The sequence below is a fragment of the Formica exsecta genome, unplaced genomic scaffold, assembly GCF_003651465.1.
Source record: "Formica exsecta isolate Colony F162 unplaced genomic scaffold, ASM365146v1 scaffold139, whole genome shotgun sequence".
In the NCBI taxonomy this organism is placed as follows: Eukaryota; Metazoa; Arthropoda; class Insecta; order Hymenoptera; family Formicidae; genus Formica; species Formica exsecta.
The window spans coordinates 223,004-243,003 of NW_021848721.1; the positions used below are offsets into that span (position 1 = coordinate 223,004).

Here is a 20,000-nt window from a genome sequence, read left to right on the forward strand (position 1 = left end):
GCGTGTTGCATCGATCGGAAGAGATGGTAATCCGACGGTGCCAAGTCTGGAGAGTACGCTGTAAGCGGGAGGACTTCCCATTCAAGCTCTAGAAGTGTCTGCTTCACGCTTTTCGCAACATGCGGTCGAGCGTTATCATGCAAAAGAATGACTTTGCGTCGATTGTTGGCTACGGATGGTCTTTTTTGCGTCAACTCGTCACTCAATCGGCTTAATTGCTGTTGGTATCGATCAGCTGTAACGGTTTTATTTGGACGCAAGAGCTCGTAATACAGCACACCCTCCTGGTCCCACCAAATGCAGAGCAAGGTCTTATGCCTGTGAGTATTCCTCTTCGGCGTTGAAGTGGATGGTTAGCCGGGGTCCAACCATGGTTTCCTCCACTTGGGATTATCAAAGTAAATCCATTTTTTATCGCCAGTCACGATACGCCACAAAAAAACTCTTTTTTCTTTGCCTGGCAAGCAAAGAAGTCGCGATAGACAAGCGATTCAAAATTGCATTTTCTGACAACTCATGTGGTAGTCATATTCCTTTCTTATGAATTTTTCCCATGGAATGCAAGCGTTTTGAGATGGCCATTGGAGTAACATTTAACGCTTTCGACAACTCTAAAAGCGTTTGAGCTGGATTCGCATCGAGCAATTTTTGCAGCTCAACATCTTCAAATTTTTTCGGCTGTCCGGGACGTTCTTTGTCTTTCACGTCAATATCATTGTTTCGAAAGCGTTCAAACCAAACTCTACATGTTCTTTCCGATGGAATTTCATCACCATACACTTCGGATAATAAGCGATGCGTTTCAGCTGCGGTTTTCTTGAGGTCGAAGTAGTGAAGAATCACATGTCGGAAAAACAGCTTATCGCGGTTTATTTTCAATCGACTGGAAAATCTCTTTGGCGTCGAGAAATCTAACCTGTGAGGACTGAATCACTTTCAGCAATGTCTAAACTACAAAAGACATGCGACTTCACCGTCGAAACTCGCCAGCGTTGGAGTCGGCATCCTCTAATAGCGAGCGGCAGGAATTAAGTTTACCTATTTGAATAATATGTGAATATTAATAAGAGATACTTTAAATATTCCGAAAGAAGAGGTAACACACACATACATAGCAATAGCATCTGCGGTAGATGTGGGGCACCGTGTTATGAATAGACTGACTATTTTTTACTTGTATCATGTAGATGACGATAAGTAGGAAATGAAATCCGACGAGAGTTTGGCAAGTTTAGAAATTGATCGGTTAAATAGCGTGTAGACGAACGAGAGATAACTTTCCGTTTAATAGATATCACTAGCAAATGTCTCAAGTGACTTGATCAAAGCTTTGTGTATATATAAACATTAATATGTAAAGTATCTTCCAAGTATTATCGCGTATCTTTATTATTGCTATCCTGTGTTCTAATTTTAATCTGTTGAATAATATACAGGACTTGATTACCTTTTACGGCAAGCTTAATCAATCGGCTTGTATTCTTTGAAGTTTAATCTCCTCTGAAAATCTATGCATTTTGCAAATGTTTAAATTTGAGAGAAGTTGACTTCATATTCGTCAAAAGACCCATCAGCGGGTATTCGAAGCTCCCACAAACGAATGTCGCGGATGAGCGCCGTGATTTGAATGCACGCAACAGCGGGAGTACGCTCGAATGGCGATGATGATGATCGCGCTCATGTTACAAGTTGTACACTTACGAACGCGAAAACAGACGGACGAACGGCGGAATTACGCTCATCATGATTATGACCTTCGTTCAATTAGCGCGACAAGCTGGTACCGGAGCGCCCACGTGAAAATGATCCATCGTGTCACAACTATTGTCCTCGGTTAGACCTAGACTCTAACTCGGTCATGTGAAACTTTAACAATGATAATAAACCCCCGCCTACTATCCGCGCCTCCTCCTTTCTCCGGCTCGCTCGATCTCTCTCTCTCTCTCTCTCTCTCTCTCTCTCTCTTTCCGTCTCCCACTCTTGTCAAGAATCCGAAAGAATGTTGGCGACCTCCACCTTGAGATTGCATTTCGGTTGTGCCGGGACCACCCTCCGAGCAGGTAGGACATTGACAGTGGAAACCTTTCTGTGAAATTCCTGATTTCGGAGATTACGAATTCTTGACGTAGAATACGTTTCCGTTGCGGTTCCTTTTGCCTTGTTCCGTCGAAAATTTTTTTTTAAGAAAGAGCAAATCTTTTTATACTCCTTCGCCTATTTTAAAAATTCGAAGATCTTAACAAGAAATGTTTGAGATTTATTTTTACTCTCAGTTCAATCCTTAATATCAGAAATTTAATTTCTGAAGATATTTGTTGTAGATGAAAATAAACGGGAAGGAGACATAAAATTCTATGACCGAAGCGAATTAGATCTTTCTAAATCGAGTCTTGGCACGGACACCGTTTGCACCCGGTTACTGCATCGCCGTTCCAAGTAGGTTACGAATACGAGCGTGATTTGAGAAAGTAACAGACACCGTCCAACTGTCGTTCCGCTCGCCACGATTAGGCGCGTACATTCGCTGAGATATGATAAAAAATTATTTTTCATACCACACAAATATATAGTATGTCTGGTTTAAGTGTTTACACTCAGTTAGTGTTTTAAATAATAGAGTTTATAAAAAATTTTGAATTATTTTTTTTTTTAAATGTCCATATAGACAATTTTATTTTTTTAAATGTAATATATCTATTTTTCTACAGTTTTGTAAGATATTTTATGGCAAATTTGATAATATGCGATAAAATAAGATTCTCAATATTAGTCATTTATAAGATATTGTTTATAAGATCACTTGAAAAAACAAAATAATCTATTATTTAAAAATCCATTATTTAAAAAAAAACACGCTCTGTTATTATTATTTAAACAAACTCTATTATTTAAAAATCCATTATTTAAAAAAAAAAACACGCTCTGTTATTGTTATTTAAACAAACTCTATTATTTAAAAAAATAACTGAGACCGTATACATTTAAACCAAACACATTGTATAACTGTATCCAAAATACATCTTTCGCGACGGAAAATAAAATATATTTCTCGTGGAAAATAAATTAGAAAAATATCGATATCGTTATACTTTTCCTAAAGAAAAATCGATTTCAAACTCGGCGAATATTGGAAAAATCTGCAACGATCGATTTTGTTTTTACACCATTTGTTTAGAATCTTATCTCTCTCTTTCTCTCTTTTTCTTTTTCCTTGGGCGAAACAAATATTTCTGACACTCCACGCGTGCTAAATTCCTAGAGTCGGTCGAGTCTTTTACGCGATTTTGAGGCCAGAGAAGAACGGGTTTTACGGATCGCAAAGATCCTGATTGTCGATTGCTCGATATAACGTCGATTTACGATGCGAAGGGAGAGAGAGAGGGAACGACGCGAATGCAAACTCTATTTTTATAATTACATTTGCTATAAATATATCGACGCCATAATGACAGGTGCGATTAAAAACTGAGACGCGCAGATAATGCGAAATCGCACGTTGTGCAACAAAAACAAGCCCGTGTTGCGGCTTGAATTCCGATGCAAATTCACAGGATTACGCGCTCGCAAAATTACACGTCTGCCGTGATCGCGATCGCGTAGAAATACACACGCACACAATTGTAGATATATTATTCCCCCGCGGAGGTGGAGCGGATATTACCGTGAAATTGCGGTACTTGAGCGGTGCAGCGGTCTTGGACGGTGTGTATCTGATTGAGGGCTGCATTTACATTGTTATGCTCATTGAGCGAATTAATGCGCCGTCCATAATACGACGCAAGGACGCGAGGAAGACACGTCCTTGACGTTCCGCCGTGCCCCCGAGTCGGAAATTAGAGAAGAAGAGATTAGAAGCGAGATATATATATATATATATATAAATCACGCGTGTGATTTTTCAAAGCGTGTCTCAGCTAAAAATACAAAAATTCGGAATCTGGGGAATACCGGCAATGGTCCGTGCACAATTTGCATTCGCACAACTGGAATGCGCAGATTCTCAAAGGGGGTCTAATTTTGTGGGTCGCAGCATAATGTGAATGTATCTCGTATATTCGTTCATTCTTTATTGCCACTCGCCTCGTTTTCTGTGTTCACTTACTGCCGATTGTCAATGATTACGCGCGACCAACGTGGAATGTCGCATCGCTAGGATGAACCTGTGAGATGCGGGATGTCCTGATACTTCCGATGTTCTCGCTTCGAGGTATCCGGATTCTCTTTACATTATGCACGAAACGCTACTCCTCCGTTTTCATTCGCTACGTATTTTCAGATCGACCCGCGTCTTCGGCTTTGATGAGCAGCAGCTGTAGAGGCCGTAAACCCAAAGTGTCCTCACTTGGGTTCGGCGAACGGGAGCACCGTTTTAGCACGCACGGCACATCGGTCACGAAAAATTTCTTTTTTTTTCCGGTTCAAGATTCAAATTCGATTTTTTAACCGTGGAACTAAATTAATAATCAAAAACACTGTTGGCTTTTTGAAATAATCACTAATTCACAAAATTTATTACGATCGTGACGGAAGAAAAAAAAAGTAAAATGTCACAATATTTATAAAAGATTTTTAGACACTTGTGCGTTCCGGTCGCGTATAAAAGGAGTACTGACAATAAGTAATCGAGTCCGAACGTGACGGAGAACGCGGCCAATACTGCCGCGAGGAAGCCCGGAGCGGGACTGACTGGCGGCCAGGATCCATTTGGGTCAGCGGCACAACGTAGTATACCAAAAGATTGCTTCTCGACTATACTATCTGTTACAACCACGGAGTGAAGGTGCTATGCTACGTGCGATATAACGGAGTTATATCTTCGCCGTTCGGTTTTTCTTCCGGTTTTGCATCTCATTCGACATCTTCCTCGGATTATTCACGCGCGAAAGGCGTCCAAAGATGCAAATTACTCCACGTTAGTTTTGGGTATGTGAATACGAGTACAAATACATTCTCTTCTTTTTATGTATAATCTCTTTTTCGCATAGATGTATGTATATTTTTATAATTTCTTTATTAAAATTACAATAACATTTATATGGTCATATAATATATGATTGAATAATTTTAATCGACATTGAAGAGAGCGAAGAATTATTGTCCAATGTGCGTGCTGCGAAATACTCATATTAATCGATAAAAACTTATTTAGTGAATGAATTTTTTTGTAGTAATTAATATATGAATATATAAATAAATAATAGTTTCGATGTTGGCACAGATGTACATATTTTGTGTTTGTAATTAATTTTAATAGCAGGATGAATGAAATGACAATTAAATACAATATAATACTTAGTACGTTCAAAATTTAAAAAAGGCGCGCGCAAGTGTATCGCTATAAATGCGCTATATATACACTAGATAAAAAAATTAAAAAAAGGTCCACTTTCTTCCCTCTAGAAAAGGCTTTTTAAGTAGCTGCAACTTCGTCGCATATAATCGGATTGAGATCAATAAAAAGCGTTACAAAGTTTGAAGTTTCTAGTTTTAGAATCTTTTAGTCGATTTCAATTCTTTGTATTTGTTACAAAATTACATTATAAAAAAGCGACGTCCGTTGATTGAACAAATTTTTCAAAAGTTTGTCAAAAAGTGCCGAAGAAAAAAAATTGTAGCACAGTTACGTTAAGTAGATTTTAAAATACCGCCTTTTCTCTTTAAATTGCTTTTTTAATGATCATTGTGCAATAATTTTTTCACTAGTTATGAACGCTCAAAGTCAACAGGTTGATTTTACTTCAATAGTGAATCACTTAGCGAAAAAAGATCATAGGACATTCATTAAAAAAGCAAATTAAAGATAAAACTCTGCTCTTTAAAATCCAATTAACAAAATCGTGCTACAATTTTCTTTTCGGCACTCTTTGACAAACTTTTAAAAAATTTGTTCAATCGATGAACGTCGCTTTTTCATAATGTAATTTTGTAACAAATAAAAATAATTGAAATTGATTAAAAGATTCTGAAACTAAAAACTTCAAGCTTTGTAACGCTTTTTTATTGATTTCAATCCGATTATATGCGACAAAGTTACAGCCACTTGAAAATTGTCTTTTCTGTAGAAGGAAGAAAGTGGCCCTTTAATTTTTTTGTGTAGTGTATTTCTGCAGCATAATAATAGTTTCACATATACAAGTTTTACAATACATATACAAATTTTTTAACTTAGTGGAGATCCCATGTCAAACATTCAAGTCAACTTTGCAACCAAGGAGAAGACAATTGCACATTGCAAGAAAATGGATTGGGATTATTATGTGCAAAAGCCGAATCTTAATCAACCAAAACCTCGCAGTTATGGAATAAATTTCTCTCATAAACGAATACCACAAATAAACGAAACCAGAGTTTCGACTAAATAATAGGTTTCATCAAGTTAATCATTTGTAACTTTATGCAATAACAATGATAAGCATATTACTAATTGTAGTCACTTGTGATAAAAACTCTTGCAACAAATATTTATTATAATGCAAATAAATGTATATATGTATATTTAGGATAATATATTTTATATAAATATCGCTGCGATCCCATGACGATCTTGGCCGATTTCCCGAGACAAGCGCGAGAATGCATCGCGAGCCTTCGATCGAAGTACGATCTGATATAGAATATAACAATATATATATAATAAAATATTCGAATATATATATATATATATATAATATTAAGTATAAGAAAATTATCACAAGTACATGCATCACGTTGTGTGAAATGGGGCATCATATTCTTTTGTACATTCTCGCCAGGTAATCAATAACTGCCCGTTTTCATTATTGTGAAATTTAGCAAATTATAACATTCGCATATATTTGCGTGTATATATAGATATATGTATATATTCTGCAATACATGCAAGCTATATCTCTTGAAACGTATGCTAAAAGCTGCATCTTCAGACATGTATGCTAAAAAATCGATGATTGTTTTTAATTTGAACCAAAGAAAAATGAATTTCTATTTCATAATACTAGGAACACATTACATGCCTCTTAAAAGTATTTTAATGCCTTTTCACAGATTAAGCCTGTGATAGGCATATTCAAAAGTTTGTAGTGTCAACATTTAATTTATACCCGCGCGAATCTCTCTGTATTAAAAATATATATATATTTTTTTTTGTATATAGATAATACTTTTTGTTTTAAGAAAAATAGGCTTTTATAATCTCATGAGGTATCTCATGTTCATCGAGGGCTCTTTACTTATTTGAAACGTAGAAATCGTGAAATCTACATGGAAGTCTTTGGTTTAAATTCTACGTAATGCGAATAGTCCAATTGCAGCACGACGTAGTTATTGTTGACAAACGCTCTCCTGAACGGATGCGCGTTTCCTTTGAATAGAAAAGGACACAGAGGCGGCTTGTTCGCGGCTTTCGCAGTTCCTGTGTCGGCCACGTCCCATAAATCAATCATTTGACATCCTCGTGGTCTGGAAAAAAAAAGATTCAACATTATTTTGTTATAGTTACATGTTTTTTTTCTCATATACTTACAAGTTTGCAAATCCAAGGCACAGTTGTTCCTCTAATACGATATAACTGACTTTCATGTTTCTTAAAGAATTATAAACAGAAATGGCATCTTTCCGACTGAAAATCTCGTAAACCTTCATAGTTCTATCCCTATAATAAACACATGCCACATATAAATAAATATAATTTTAAGCAGTATTATACATGCTTGTGTGATTTTGATTTCTAATCCAAGCCTCACCTCATCTCTTTGCTCTCGTAGTAAGGATTATTAACGATCGGTCTCCTAGTGGACAGCATTAGGTTCGCCGTCAATGACATCTTTCCCGCAAATACGGCATGCTTTGGTGTATTATTTTTTATCCATTCAAATAGCTGTTCTTGTTCAATATTGCTGTATTCGCCTGCGTAGTGATAAAATGCAATTGTGATATCTTGCAGAAAAAAATCGATCAATTTATAATTCTCTCAGTTTGATAATAAAATTACCTACAAATCCGCGTTCCTCTTGAAATTTGTCAACACCGTGATATGACATACCACCCAAGAGAAGAATAAAAATGGCAAGCCGCATGAGTTCGCCTTTCAAACCGACTTTTTCCAGATATCGTTTGCTACACACCGCACCAGCTATTATACAAAGATGCGGCATCATGAATAATTTCAGTCTCATAACAAAAATGGCCATGATGATAAAAGCGCCAGTTTGCAGACCGTTATACGCCATATCAGCCTCTATGCAAAGCGGATAGCCGCTCGTCTTGAAACTCCTGTACCAATAATACAACGCAAGCATTCCGACGAGTATCGCTGTTGGTAGCAATAAAGTCATAATAATCGCTTCGTAAGTTTTGTATTGTAGAAAGTCGAATTCTGGCGCGCATGTATAAAGCATAGTATGAAAGTCTTTATAGCCGGTTAATTTAGACTTTAATATATTGAATACATGAGCGTCATCTTGAGAATATAAAATGTAAGACTTTATCCACTTTGTAAATATGATCGTTATAGCGATCTCGAGAATAATATCTCGTTTTATGTTTTGGAATCGGGATAACTTCATTAGAAAACTGGCCACATTGCTGCCGATTATGATACACGTGTAGAACGAGCAAATTATAAGAGTGCCGTTTGTTATTTTACTCGCTGCTGCGATAGCTAAGGCATGAGCCGTACAAAAGTTTTTGTAAAAATCATATGGGACAATCCTTAGCCACTTTAATATAAGAATTGCTATAATTTGCGTAGTAAAAACAAAATGCGAAAACTGCCAAGTGCACAAGCTGCAAATTGTTGAACCAAATATATCCTGAAAAGACAAAATAACTTGACTTTAGCAAAGAAATGATCTTTGAAATAATTATATAATAAATAATTTCTTTTTTATGTTACCACGAATAATCCTTGTCTAGTCTTGTTCCTTAATGAAGTTGGCTCTTTGTCCGAGTCGTGTTTTGCGTATTTTCTAATAGCCATTGTAACACTATACATTTGAAAGAGTAACATAGGATACGCAAATGTTTCTCGCAACGGCGGTGTCCATTGAACGCGGGTGCATTCATTGTGATTAAAGAAGAAGAATAGAATCGTTAGGACTCCACCGTAAATGGAATTACTCAAATACGTCGCATAGTAAAAAAGTATCGCCGCTGTGAAAATTGAGGAAGACCAAACTATCTCTAAATAGAAGTACACGGGTACGACCAGTCCTTCGCAGCTAGTTACGGGCGCCAAATTATCTCCTCTTTCTATCTAAATAAGATTGACTTATGTGATTACAAATTTGATCCACTTCATAAAGGGATTTTGAAAAGTCTTACCTGCCAACATCGCTCCTGTGATATGATACCAAGACTTTTTGCAATATGATAAAGAAAGCCTGCTACAATCTATAAAGTAAATAAGAAATTATGATATCTCTCTTATACCAGGTGTTTCAAGTCTAATGAGACAAACTTTAGGAGATGGTAAATTTCACCAAGAGAATCAATTCTTATCAAGAAATTCATGACGCGTTCTTAAAGAGCTATTCATTCCTGTTCAGACCGTCTGTGAGATAGGCAACCGGTTACACGTGATGTCTGACAATATTAGTCTATGTCCTTTAAATAAAATTTAAAAAAAAGAAAAGAAGAAACCAACCCTGAAATTTGTCCTATGAGTCCTGAAACATCTTATATTTAATATCTCAAATAATTGAAGAAAAACTTATAGTTACTTCGGGTAAAAGATTATACTTTCTGCTAGCATCAATAACATTTCCATACTCTGATAGATTGTCATGACTGATCTTATCCATCCCATCGAAAAAGTCTTTTGATTCAGCGATAGTCTTGTAATAGGAGTAATACATTCCCTAAAAGAAAAGATGCAAATGTTAAGATGCTTAAATCTGCTATTATTGGTATGATGCTTTTTAATATGTATAATTATATGCGACCAGTTTTTAAATACACAAGTTTTAGAAATATAGTTATGTTATTTGAATGTTGTGTTCATACATATAAAGTTTATATACAGGGTGAGTTTTTTAACTTGAAACTGTAAAATATCTCGGAAAGTAAGCTTTATCGAAAAAAATGTTTCAAACAAAAGTTGTATTTATGGTATTTTATATGTTAATTTCTATGTAATTTTGTGTCTTTTTTATTGCCCGCAAAATAATTTATTTATTTTCTCGTGCAGTTTTGAGTAGCAACGATTGACGTTCAATTTGACAGAAAACAAAAGTGTTTGATCGATAAAAAAATTTCTACTCATTGTATCGTCAATCAATTTACCGAATATGCATATCTTTCTATGATTGCATAAAATATCATCTACTATCGTACCATCTCGGTCCTGAAGGACATTTCTCGCTCGATCTCCGAAAGATGAGAGAAGTGTCGGTCATTTTCAAAGATCGTGGATACATGCCACCGATGCAAATAACCGAAACCAAGACCTGTTGTTGGAGCAAAGGTTGTTTCACCATTAAACGATGCTTCCGCTCGCGAATTACGTCGGCTGCCCGATCTTTTTACGCACGATAAAGCGAGTGTTATTACCCAAAAGATTTACAGCCCAATGATATAAGGCGGTGCTCTCGTGTGCCGGTTTTTCGGCCGCTCTACGCTTCCTGTCACTTTTCGTCGCCATCTTTAGGTCTCTGCTTTATAACTGCATCATGTCACACTTTCTGTACTCAGAATGAAATAGGTGTGCGAAGTTAGCCATTGGAAAGAAAAAGAGAAAAATTATGAAAGGTGTAGCTGATATAAGACCTTTAACACATATAGCACGTGTAGGGGTGTGTTCGGATATTTTACCCTGGCTAAAGTAACGTTTAATTGACCAATCAGGGCAAAAGGAGCAAAGATTTCGTTGTCCCCATTGGTCAATTAAAAGTTACTCCATCCCACGGATAGGATTTCCGAACATAGCCTAGCACATAGCAGGTCACATGATCGCTATCACGTGAGCTACAGAGAGGCGCGAAATTTCGAATCTTCCAAGAACTTTATTCTCTCTTTAACAGATACATAGAAATTTTATGAAATTTTCTTCTATTAATATTATTCTAATATGCACGTAATATTTGCCACTTGCAAATGCTCCATTTTGCAAGTTTTATATTTATTTTGAAACCTAACGGATGAGAGAGAAATATGATCGGCAGTTTATATTATTCTTCTCCAACTGAGAGCTCAAATAGATCTTTCGTTATCATTATTATTATCCTTGTTTGTGTGATTGTTGTTAATGAACGTGTCAGCTTTTGAAAAGAAGGGCGACGCGTTTTACGCTCCTGAAAATCCGCACGTAATAGCGGAACGTGCATCGGCACTCCCGTTATCGATCAGTCTCGTGGTAGCGGTGGTAGCCCGCCGTGTCATGGAGGATCTCCTGCTGCAGATCGTCAGGGAGTCGAATAATGCGAGGTTACAAAATTTACGCAAATCAGCGCAGGAAGCGCACGGTGAGCGCTTATCACGCTTCCTTTCTTTTTTTGCGCGTGTGTGACATTTTTATCCAATTTTTTATTAAATACTTTTCCCGCAAGAAAAATATCTTTTTTCACTCGACGAAGACATCAATCAAGTGGCATCTTTTGCGACAAATTTATATAATCGCAATTGTAAATTGTGTAAACATATTTCTCTTACTTAATTTAAATATATCTAAAAATTTTTGCTATGCAAAATTACGTTTTAAGTTGATGTCGTTCTTTCGCTAAAGTGAAATGATAGTACGATATACGTTAACAAGATTAGTCAGACATTAGTCATCGAAAAATGTTTTTTTTTTAAAGATACTCTGGTCTGTTCCTCGTGATAAAAGGTTAATTCCTTTTTCCTGCAGATTTTTTGGAGAAGCAGCAAGGCTTGCTACGAGATCCACCTCACGAACTCCGCGCAAAATGCTTACATACGTTTCAGCTAGCACTGGAGAGCAACAGGAGCAAATTTATTGCCTTCGGTCTTGCGGGATTACACGTAAGCGATATAACAGAAAATTCTTCCTTGTAAAGCAATTTTCTTTGCGTTAAAAGATAGTTTTTTTTTTTCAAATGTAATAATAACATGAAAGCTTACTTTCCGAGATATTTTACAGTTTCAAGTTAAAAAACTCACCCTGTATATATATAATATATTAAAAGGTTTTCTAAGTAGATATATCATTTTCGATTTATTGAAACACTTTCTTGTATATTATAGTTATTACAGTGTTTCAAAAAATTTAGAAAAAACACTTTCTTGTCTATTACACAAGAAAATGTTTTTCAAAATTTGTTTTCTAAATAATATGAACTTATATTCTCCACGGCGTAATAATTAAAAAAATCACGTTTTTATTCATGATTAAATTAGGAATATTTTACATAATTAATATGTAAAATTTATATATTTATATATTTATTTATTTATTGTATTATATATATATATATATATATATATATATATATATATATATATTATTTAATTACAAAGTTCACGTAATATTTGCCACTTGCAAATGCTCCATTTTGCAAGTTTTATATTTATTTTGAAACCTAACGGATGAGAGAGAAATATGATCGGCAGTTTATATTATTCTTCTCCAACTGAGAGCTCAAATAGATCTTTCGTTATCATTATTATTATCCTTGTTTGTGTGATTGTTGTTAATGAACGTGTCAGCTTTTGAAAAGAAGGGCGACGCGTTTTACGCTCCTGAAAATCCGCACGTAATAGCGGAACGTGCATCGGCACTCCCGTTATCGATCAGTCTCGTGGTAGCGGTGGTAGCCCGCCGTGTCATGGAGGATCTCCTGCTGCAGATCGTCAGGGAGTCGAATAATGCGAGGTTACAAAATTTACGCAAATCAGCGCAGGAAGCGCACGGTGAGCGCTTATCACGCTTCCTTTCTTTTTTTGCGCGTGTGTGACATTTTTATCCAATTTTTTATTAAATACTTTTCCCGCAAGAAAAATATCTTTTTTCACTCGACGAAGACATCAATCAAGTGGCATCTTTTGCGACAAATTTATATAATCGCAATTGTAAATTGTGTAAACATATTTCTCTTACTTAATTTAAATATATCTAAAAATTTTTGCTATGCAAAATTACGTTTTAAGTTGATGTCGTTCTTTCGCTAAAGTGAAATGATAGTACGATATACGTTAACAAGATTAGTCAGACATTAGTCATCGAAAAATGTTTTTTTTTTAAAGATACTCTGGTCTGTTCCTCGTGATAAAAGGTTAATTCCTTTTTCCTGCAGATTTTTTGGAGAAGCAGCAAGGCTTGCTACGAGATCCACCTCACGAACTCCGCGCAAAATGCTTACATACGTTTCAGCTAGCACTGGAGAGCAACAGGAGCAAATTTATTGCCTTCGGTCTTGCGGGATTACACGTAAGCGATATAACAGAAAATTCTTCCTTGTAAAGCAATTTTCTTTGCGTTAAAAGATAGTTTTTTTTTTCAAATGTAATAATAACATGAATGGAAAATATCGCGTTTGAAGTTTTATCTTTAAACTATTCTTCCTCCTATATGTGTTGGTGGTTAGCATTGTTGTAACCGCATGGGGGAAAACGTATGTTCCGGAACTGTATGCGATAAAACGAGAGATAGCGACGAACAGCTGCGACAGTTTTAAGCGAAGTCGCGTCGCTATGTCATTTTTAATTAGCTTTGTTCGAACAAGTTATTTTCATGGTTTTTATATAGACTCTGTAACGAAAGATTAAATATCTTGAATAAGATGGATAAATTTTTACAATTAATTAATATCTAGTTGAATTTGATTTATATTTGTACTTTATATATTGATAATTTTTTTGTTGGCAATTGATTGAATTAAGGTATAATCAAACTGATAAAATTCGTAGAAAATGTTGAGAGACGATAGATTTCAATCGCCCTATGAACCGGAAGACGATTCGTTATGGTTGCCTGCGCAAATGTTGCACGCCATGAGCTCCATCGTCTCGCAGTCCGATGACACGCAAACGGATATGCTCAAAGTGAGTAGTAAAAACATTTCGGAGCGAGTGCTTTAATAGCAGAAACGTCATTTTTTTCTTTTAGGTTTTACTGCAGGTTGCCTGTTCCCCTTATTGGACCATGAACGGACGTCTGATTATCGCTATATTAACTACTTGCTGCGAAGCTTTTGAGAATGGAAATCAAGCTGTACGTACAGCAGCACAGGCAGCGACCAGTCAAACATTGCGATCGTTTTGTCTCTTCTTAGGTAATACGAAAAAATCCAAGCTATAAAAAGAGAATAAGAAGCTAGTACGATATTGCGTCGACGATGCATATCCGCTCTGCACAGTGATTGAAGATATAGCACTCGTGGGGATGTTTGATCGATAAATTACAAGATCGCGTGTCGACGGAAAATGCGGGTCCAAGAATGCTATCAGCTAAGCGTCTCAACAGTTGGCTATATTGCTGGCGCTAGCGAATGCATCGCCGGCGTCATATTCCGATGTTTATTCTGCTACGAATAAAAATTGTCTTTACTTATTCGCAGACGAAGAGTGTCAGGAGATGGATGAGAATGCCAAACGGAACAAGAATGTTCGCGAGCGAGGCGTCTCGTGCTTCAACGAGGCTCTGCCGATTCTGCAATATATCTGCAGCAAGCTGGACGAGGCTCAAAAGTAAAGATATATCTTGGGGAATCAGTAACGTATAAGAGGCGTGACTTACATAATATCCCATAAGTAATGTTTAGGAAATCCTGTTCCAGTAACGGCAGGAACGGCAACACTGTGGTCTTCCTACTGGAATGCCTGCACACGCTCATATCGTCGCTACCGCAAAAGATTCACACCAACGCGCATTTCACGACCTTCCTGTGGCAGAAGTTCTGTCCCGCCTTGATAGCCTTTCTAGGCACGCCTCGAGTGGATAAAACCTTCACCTCCCGGGAGGGGAAGGAGAATGAGATTGGCAGAGGTTCCGGATACTTGGCCACGTCGTTGAGCTTCGACAGCCATCAGGCTAAGACTGTTTACAGGTAAAAGTCTTAACATAATCATAACAGAATCTGAAAATAATATTTAATATACATTTTTTTAAATAAGAATTTGCATATATTTACGTAGTATAATGTATTGTATGGGAAATAATTGATATGATGTCTTTTTATTCAGCATTGGTACAGAATTAGTAAGATTAGTAGGATGCGTTGGTCCGCTGCGACCAGTCTTGGAATCGGTGTTTCACAGAATGCTGCTATATCCACCACCGCAGCAACGTTTAGAACCGTTAAAAGCGTTGAAAGAACTACTGCGTAGTCCTAGTCGCATGGTGGATTTTGCTGGACCGTTACTGGTCGAGGAAGACCGATCGAGTCATATACAAAGTGATATGGCACTGATGAGACTGTGAGTATTGCAAAATTTTGATATCTATAAAAATTTCATCTAATTTGAACAGTTAAATATTTGTTGTGGAATTTTATGTACTATATACATAAATATTTATTTTAGAGCCATGGATTCTATCGAGGAATCAACAACCGGTGGACTGGCTATATTGCATGCGAGTGTCTCCTGCGTAATTGCCATGTTGTCGGCGCTTCAGGAACTTTGCGAAGGCAAGGCGATTAATCACAATTACACGTGCACGATCAATAGTTTGTACGAGGATTTGGAATCCTGCGACTATCGCGGACCTTTGACCTATCAAAGCATGGCACGATTGCCAAAAACTTATAGGTGAGCATCAACAACGTCCCAAGAATATATGTTAATTGTTAATTATAACGCAGTTATTTTGAAAATGTAATTAAAGAGACGAGTTATCGATTTTAACTTGAATCTAAATATAAAACATTGAAAATTTGACCTTTTTAAAAAATTGTTCTATAAAAAAAATAGGATTTTATTTTAATCCATTTCTCTTAGGGAACAATTGGAATTAATGAAGAAAGGTATGGGTTCGGATTCCGACTCATCCGGGCATGGACCATCGGAGGATGGCGATTCAACCGACACCGAAGGTCCTCAAAACGAGTCGGACGAGGTACAGGAGGAAAATAGCCTCGACGACAACGATTGCGCAACAGAGAACGAGTGCGAGAGACTGAGATTGAAAAAATTACCAAAATGTCTTCACGTGGGTCGACAGGTAGCTGACGAATGCAACGTGGATGTTGAGAGGCACAATGCCAGGCGATTTGTAAAAACACTCAGATCCGATCTCATACCGATGGTACTCACATTAAGGAGTAACATCGAAGTGGATGAGGCGTTGCAGAACTTTGCTTCCGAATACTGTCAAGGTAAACTGTTATTGTAAAGCTACTATTACAAAAAGAACGTTTAAATATTATATTGACAATGTGACAATAATATGATATTTTATGGATATAGAATTTTGTATTTTTTGTATTTTAGGAGTGTTTGTAGCTCAGCAGAAAATGCAGGAACAAAGTGATACCAGTACAGATTCATGTGCGTTAATCACAATCATGAACGCCGATGGAATTTATTTGGCAACGTATGCGGCGTTGCTTCTCAATCTGAAATTAATTCGGATAAATTACTATCATGACGAGGCTCGGCAAGTACCGGTCAGCGAGGTACGTCTAATAATCTCATTTCTATTGAATTTAACGCGTTTATTTATTTTCAAATTTTGCTTTTAAGGAGCAATTTGTGGAAGAGGTGCATGGGTCAGGTGTTCTGGTTTATCTCTCAGCCACGTGGCTTTCCGAATTGTATCAACAAGTGCTCGCGTGTAATTTACTCGAGAGATGCGGTTATAATCCCAGCTCTACGGAAAATAATGCGTTAGTCAATGTTCTCACGGGTACGCAAAATATTAAATTATATAATATTTTTGTGCGAAATAGAGATATTACCAAAGAGATTATTTCTCTTATAATATCTAAATTGTAATTTTGTTAAATTAAATTGATAAAATCTCTTTTTTTATACGATTTATAGACGTGGACGGTATACCTGGTAGCCACAGAGGTGGACAGTTGCTCTCCGATTACATAAGACTGGAACGGGCCCAACTTTCTCGAAGCGAGCCGACTCCGGAAGCGGAGGCCGGCGCGAAACTTTCCCGGAGAGTGCTGACTTGTTGCTGGAGCAGCATGATGACGGTTCTTACGACGGGACTGAATCCTCCCAAGGAGGAAACCAATAAAAGCATCCTAAACAGAGATGGTGGTAGAAGAGGAGTCAGGGATACGGTCGTCTTGGCGCTCGAGGGTCTTCACAAGGCTGCCACATTGAGCAATGTACTCGGTACTTGCATCACTTCTTCCTTCTTCATAAGATCTTTATCCAGAGTATAATCTATGTCCATTTTCATCTACCTTTTTTGTTTTAGGCTTACAGAATCGTTGCGGCTCCATCTTTGCTCTTCTCGCCAAAGCCGCTTGCACAGAACAATCCATTTCGAGAATCACTCGCAAGAAGGATGTTCTCCGACTTAAATTACAGAACAGGGCGACCAATATTCACACATCTCACGCGCTCAGTATGGACGTGCTTTTGGGACGAGGTTTGGAACTCGGTAGTCATGGTAGCGATTGCTGGCCGCACGTTTTTACGTAAGTGACGCTCGAAAACTTAACAATATATTCTTATATTAATTTTAAAAAAATCTTTTTCTTTTTTTTATGAAAGAACAGTATCCTTTCTTTACCGCTTTTAAACCTCTTGAGACGTCAAAGCCCAACATTTTTTCGGTGGTCTTTCAGATAATCGTCTACTGTTAGGTTTTCTTTATTTAGCCCACTTGGCTCATCGTTCAAGACATGCAATCTACGTGATTTCTCTATTTTCGACATCTTGATCTTACCCATCTTATCACATCCTGGATTTTACAATCTCTAATTATTGCGATTCTAGCTCTATTTCGGAGGCTAGCTTATCATATTGTTTTGAGTGTTTTTATCTCAGTAGTTCTTAGTATTTTCTATTCTAAAAAGAAATCATATGTATTTAAAGGTGTTGTCTGTACGTGAGCAAGCTGGAACATGACTTCTTTGGAAGGAATCAAAATCCATCGCTGCCCAAAGCTCATCAAAAGAAGGAGAAAAAAGACATTGCGAATGGGGATGCTAAGAATGGTCAAGATAGGCTGCGACTAAATTTTAATATTGTCGATGATGAGGAATCTTGGTACGATTTATTTTTCTATTTTATAAAATTTTAATTATTTGCAATATTTGTTTTCTAAAAAATTTTCTTAAGCAATATTCTGTATTTTTAATTTCCTTATTATTTCTTTTGCAGCGTGGATGTTTACAGTTTTCTTTCGAGTCCTTATACGCAAAATCCCAGCTCGGACACTATCCCGGAGATTATTCAAGAATCGAACGCCGACAGCCAGTTCAATGGCATTCTACCGGCGGACTACGCCGCCAAGATTATCTGCGTACTGTCGCAGCAAGTCGACAGACTCTTCGAGGACGCGGCACTTAAACTGAATCTCAGAGCGCTCTGCTCGTTTCTCACGGCTCTCTGTAAGGCTAGCAAAGCGCAGCTCTTTAAGACCACCGACGGATGCAAAGATAATAAGAGATTTTGGTGGAGACGGAATAAACCGAGGGAGAATGAGATGAACGTGTTGCTTTTAGCTCGTTTGGGCGAAGTTATGCTGAAGTGTGTAAAAAGCGGCAGGCCCTTGATTCATATAATGGGAGTAAGAGTTCACTTTCTTTTACAGTACTTAAGTAATCTTTATACGACATAAAGATTATTCAATTTTCCAGGTATGGAGTATTCTGGGGCCACACTTCATGGAAGCAGCTTGCCACGAGGACCGCGGCATCTCGAAGAAAGCCGTTCAATGCATTCACGATTCCATGGCGGGTTTGTTGAACGAGCAGATAGAACTTCCGCATTTTCACTTCAACGAGGCGCTCTTCAAGCCTTTTGAAAATCTTTTATGTCTCGAGCTTTGCGACAGTGACGTGCAGGATCAAGTGCGTAGCCGCTTGCGATCGCGTAAAGCGATTTAGCTTACAAATTGCTATTTTTTTCTCAGATCGTTAGCTGCATCTGCGAGTTCGTCGAAACGAATTGCACGGAGATCCGCTCGGGCTGGCGTCCGCTTTTCGGCGCCCTCCGAGTGGCGTCGGTCGGCAATTCGGATTCCGTCGAGTCAGCCCCCTTGTTGGAAGTCTTCAGGGTTTTTCTCTCGACGGACAACACGTTGGTCTTCGCCAACGCCGCACTGGACTGTATCCTGTGCCTGCTGAAACACGTGCGGGGTATCGGCGACAACGAGACCCAATCCGAGGAGGCGGAAAACATTGACGGCGCGGAATCGAGGAGGATGAGACTCTGCGTGGAAAGTCTCAAGTATCTGTTGAGCTGCAGCGACATCCTGTCGTCGATGTATCGGATGCCAGCCTGTCCGATCTTCCATTCTGCCCAGAGAATTCAAGTGTCGACGTTGCCGCAATACGTGGACCCGGTTATACCGAATCTCGAGCTAACCAGATTCGACAAGCACATTGAGTCGATGCAAGATATCATCCCGGAAAGATCATACGATGTGCTGACTCCGCTGATCGACAAGAACGCTCATTCCATGACGACGCTGCAGAGCATGGATAAGCCCAGCGGCATTCTTCGCGTCTGGTACATCCTTATTGAGGGCCTGGCGAGTGCAACCATGATTTGTCCGAGACGTTATCAACCACATACTTTGGAGACTCTGTTCCATCTCTTGCGCGACATTTTGAATGTACCCGGGCCGGCTTTCGGACTCTATTGTGTTAATCATCTGCTGCTACCTATGGTGCAAAATTGGCTAAGGAAAACGTCCAAGATCTTCCGTGGTTGGGATAACTTTGCGCCTAACTTTAAACAATGCTGCGGTCTCACGACCGATCTCGTGGTTGATTACTTGACGCATCTGCAAGGTAAATATGATGATAACGCGAAAAAAAAGCGATAGTTTAGCAAAACGCTAATCCGTCCGTTGGTGTAATGGTGTAACGCATCAATTCCTCAGGTCCAGAAGTTGTCAGGAACGATGCCTATCTGCCGGCCACAACGTTGATGTT

At 38.0% G+C, this 20,000-nt stretch overlaps 4 protein-coding genes across 7 annotated transcripts in view; 2 read left to right on the forward strand and 2 right to left on the reverse strand.

Annotated features, from left to right (window-relative positions):
- LOC115246134 overlaps positions 1–4,712 on the reverse strand; it is a 27,919-nt gene extending 23,207 nt beyond the window's left edge. The window contains exon 1 of the mRNA XM_029824771.1: positions 4,103–4,712. The gene's annotated coding sequence lies outside the window, so the exon portion shown is untranslated. The remainder of the gene's footprint in view (positions 1–4,102) is intronic.
- Positions 4,713–6,652: 1,940 nt separating this feature from the next.
- On the reverse strand, positions 6,653–10,859 carry LOC115246168 (C-mannosyltransferase dpy-19). 3 transcript variants are annotated; one of them, XM_029824819.1, is made up of 9 exons: positions 10,528–10,859; positions 10,312–10,424; positions 9,699–9,836; positions 9,301–9,369; positions 8,873–9,232; positions 7,970–8,789; positions 7,722–7,884; positions 7,502–7,630; positions 6,653–7,437 (listed from the first exon to the last, which is right to left on the reverse strand). In XM_029824819.1, exons 1-9 carry the CDS (start codon positions 10,616–10,618, stop codon positions 7,236–7,238), a joined length of 2,085 nt encoding a protein of 694 aa, XP_029680679.1. In that variant the 5' UTR covers positions 10,619–10,859; the 3' UTR covers positions 6,653–7,235. The 3 variants fall into 3 exon arrangements, with proteins under 3 accessions (XP_029680679.1, XP_029680681.1, XP_029680680.1); XM_029824821.1 differs by lacking the exon at positions 10,312–10,424 and having other exon boundaries at positions 8,873–9,228; positions 10,528–10,616; XM_029824820.1 differs by lacking the exon at positions 10,312–10,424 and having other exon boundaries at positions 10,528–10,593.
- Positions 10,860–11,326: 467 nt separating this feature from the next.
- LOC115246163 (brefeldin A-inhibited guanine nucleotide-exchange protein 3-like) lies at positions 11,327–11,988 on the forward strand. The gene is made up of 2 exons (XM_029824816.1): positions 11,327–11,438; positions 11,822–11,988. The coding sequence occupies exons 1-2, from the start codon at positions 11,354–11,356 to the stop codon at positions 11,986–11,988; spliced, it is 252 nt and encodes an 83-aa protein (XP_029680676.1). The 5' UTR covers positions 11,327–11,353.
- A 719-nt stretch (positions 11,989–12,707) lies between these two features.
- Positions 12,708–20,000, forward strand: part of LOC115246152 (brefeldin A-inhibited guanine nucleotide-exchange protein 3-like) — a 14,939-nt gene continuing 7,646 nt past the window's right edge. Inside the window, exons 1-18 of one of the 2 annotated variants that reach the window (XM_029824800.1) lie at positions 12,708–12,843; positions 13,227–13,360; positions 13,840–13,974; positions 14,039–14,204; positions 14,490–14,619; positions 14,709–14,978; positions 15,115–15,348; positions 15,454–15,681; positions 15,871–16,247; positions 16,363–16,547; positions 16,615–16,777; positions 16,915–17,223; positions 17,309–17,531; positions 17,932–18,105; positions 18,220–18,628; positions 18,699–18,911; positions 18,974–19,856; positions 19,949–20,000. The exon at positions 19,949–20,000 is cut by the window's right edge and continues 81 nt beyond it. In XM_029824800.1, the coding sequence (XP_029680660.1) occupies positions 12,759–12,843; positions 13,227–13,360; positions 13,840–13,974; positions 14,039–14,204; positions 14,490–14,619; positions 14,709–14,978; positions 15,115–15,348; positions 15,454–15,681; positions 15,871–16,247; positions 16,363–16,547; positions 16,615–16,777; positions 16,915–17,223; positions 17,309–17,531; positions 17,932–18,105; positions 18,220–18,628; positions 18,699–18,911; positions 18,974–19,856; positions 19,949–20,000 (4,370 nt within the window). In that variant the 5' untranslated portion in view covers positions 12,708–12,758. Of the gene's footprint in view, positions 12,844–13,226; positions 13,361–13,839; positions 13,975–14,038; positions 14,205–14,489; positions 14,620–14,693; positions 14,979–15,114; positions 15,349–15,453; positions 15,682–15,870; positions 16,248–16,362; positions 16,548–16,614; positions 16,778–16,914; positions 17,224–17,308; positions 17,532–17,931; positions 18,106–18,219; positions 18,629–18,698; positions 18,912–18,973; positions 19,857–19,948 lie in introns of both variants that reach the window. The other variant, XM_029824799.1, reaches the window with a different exon arrangement.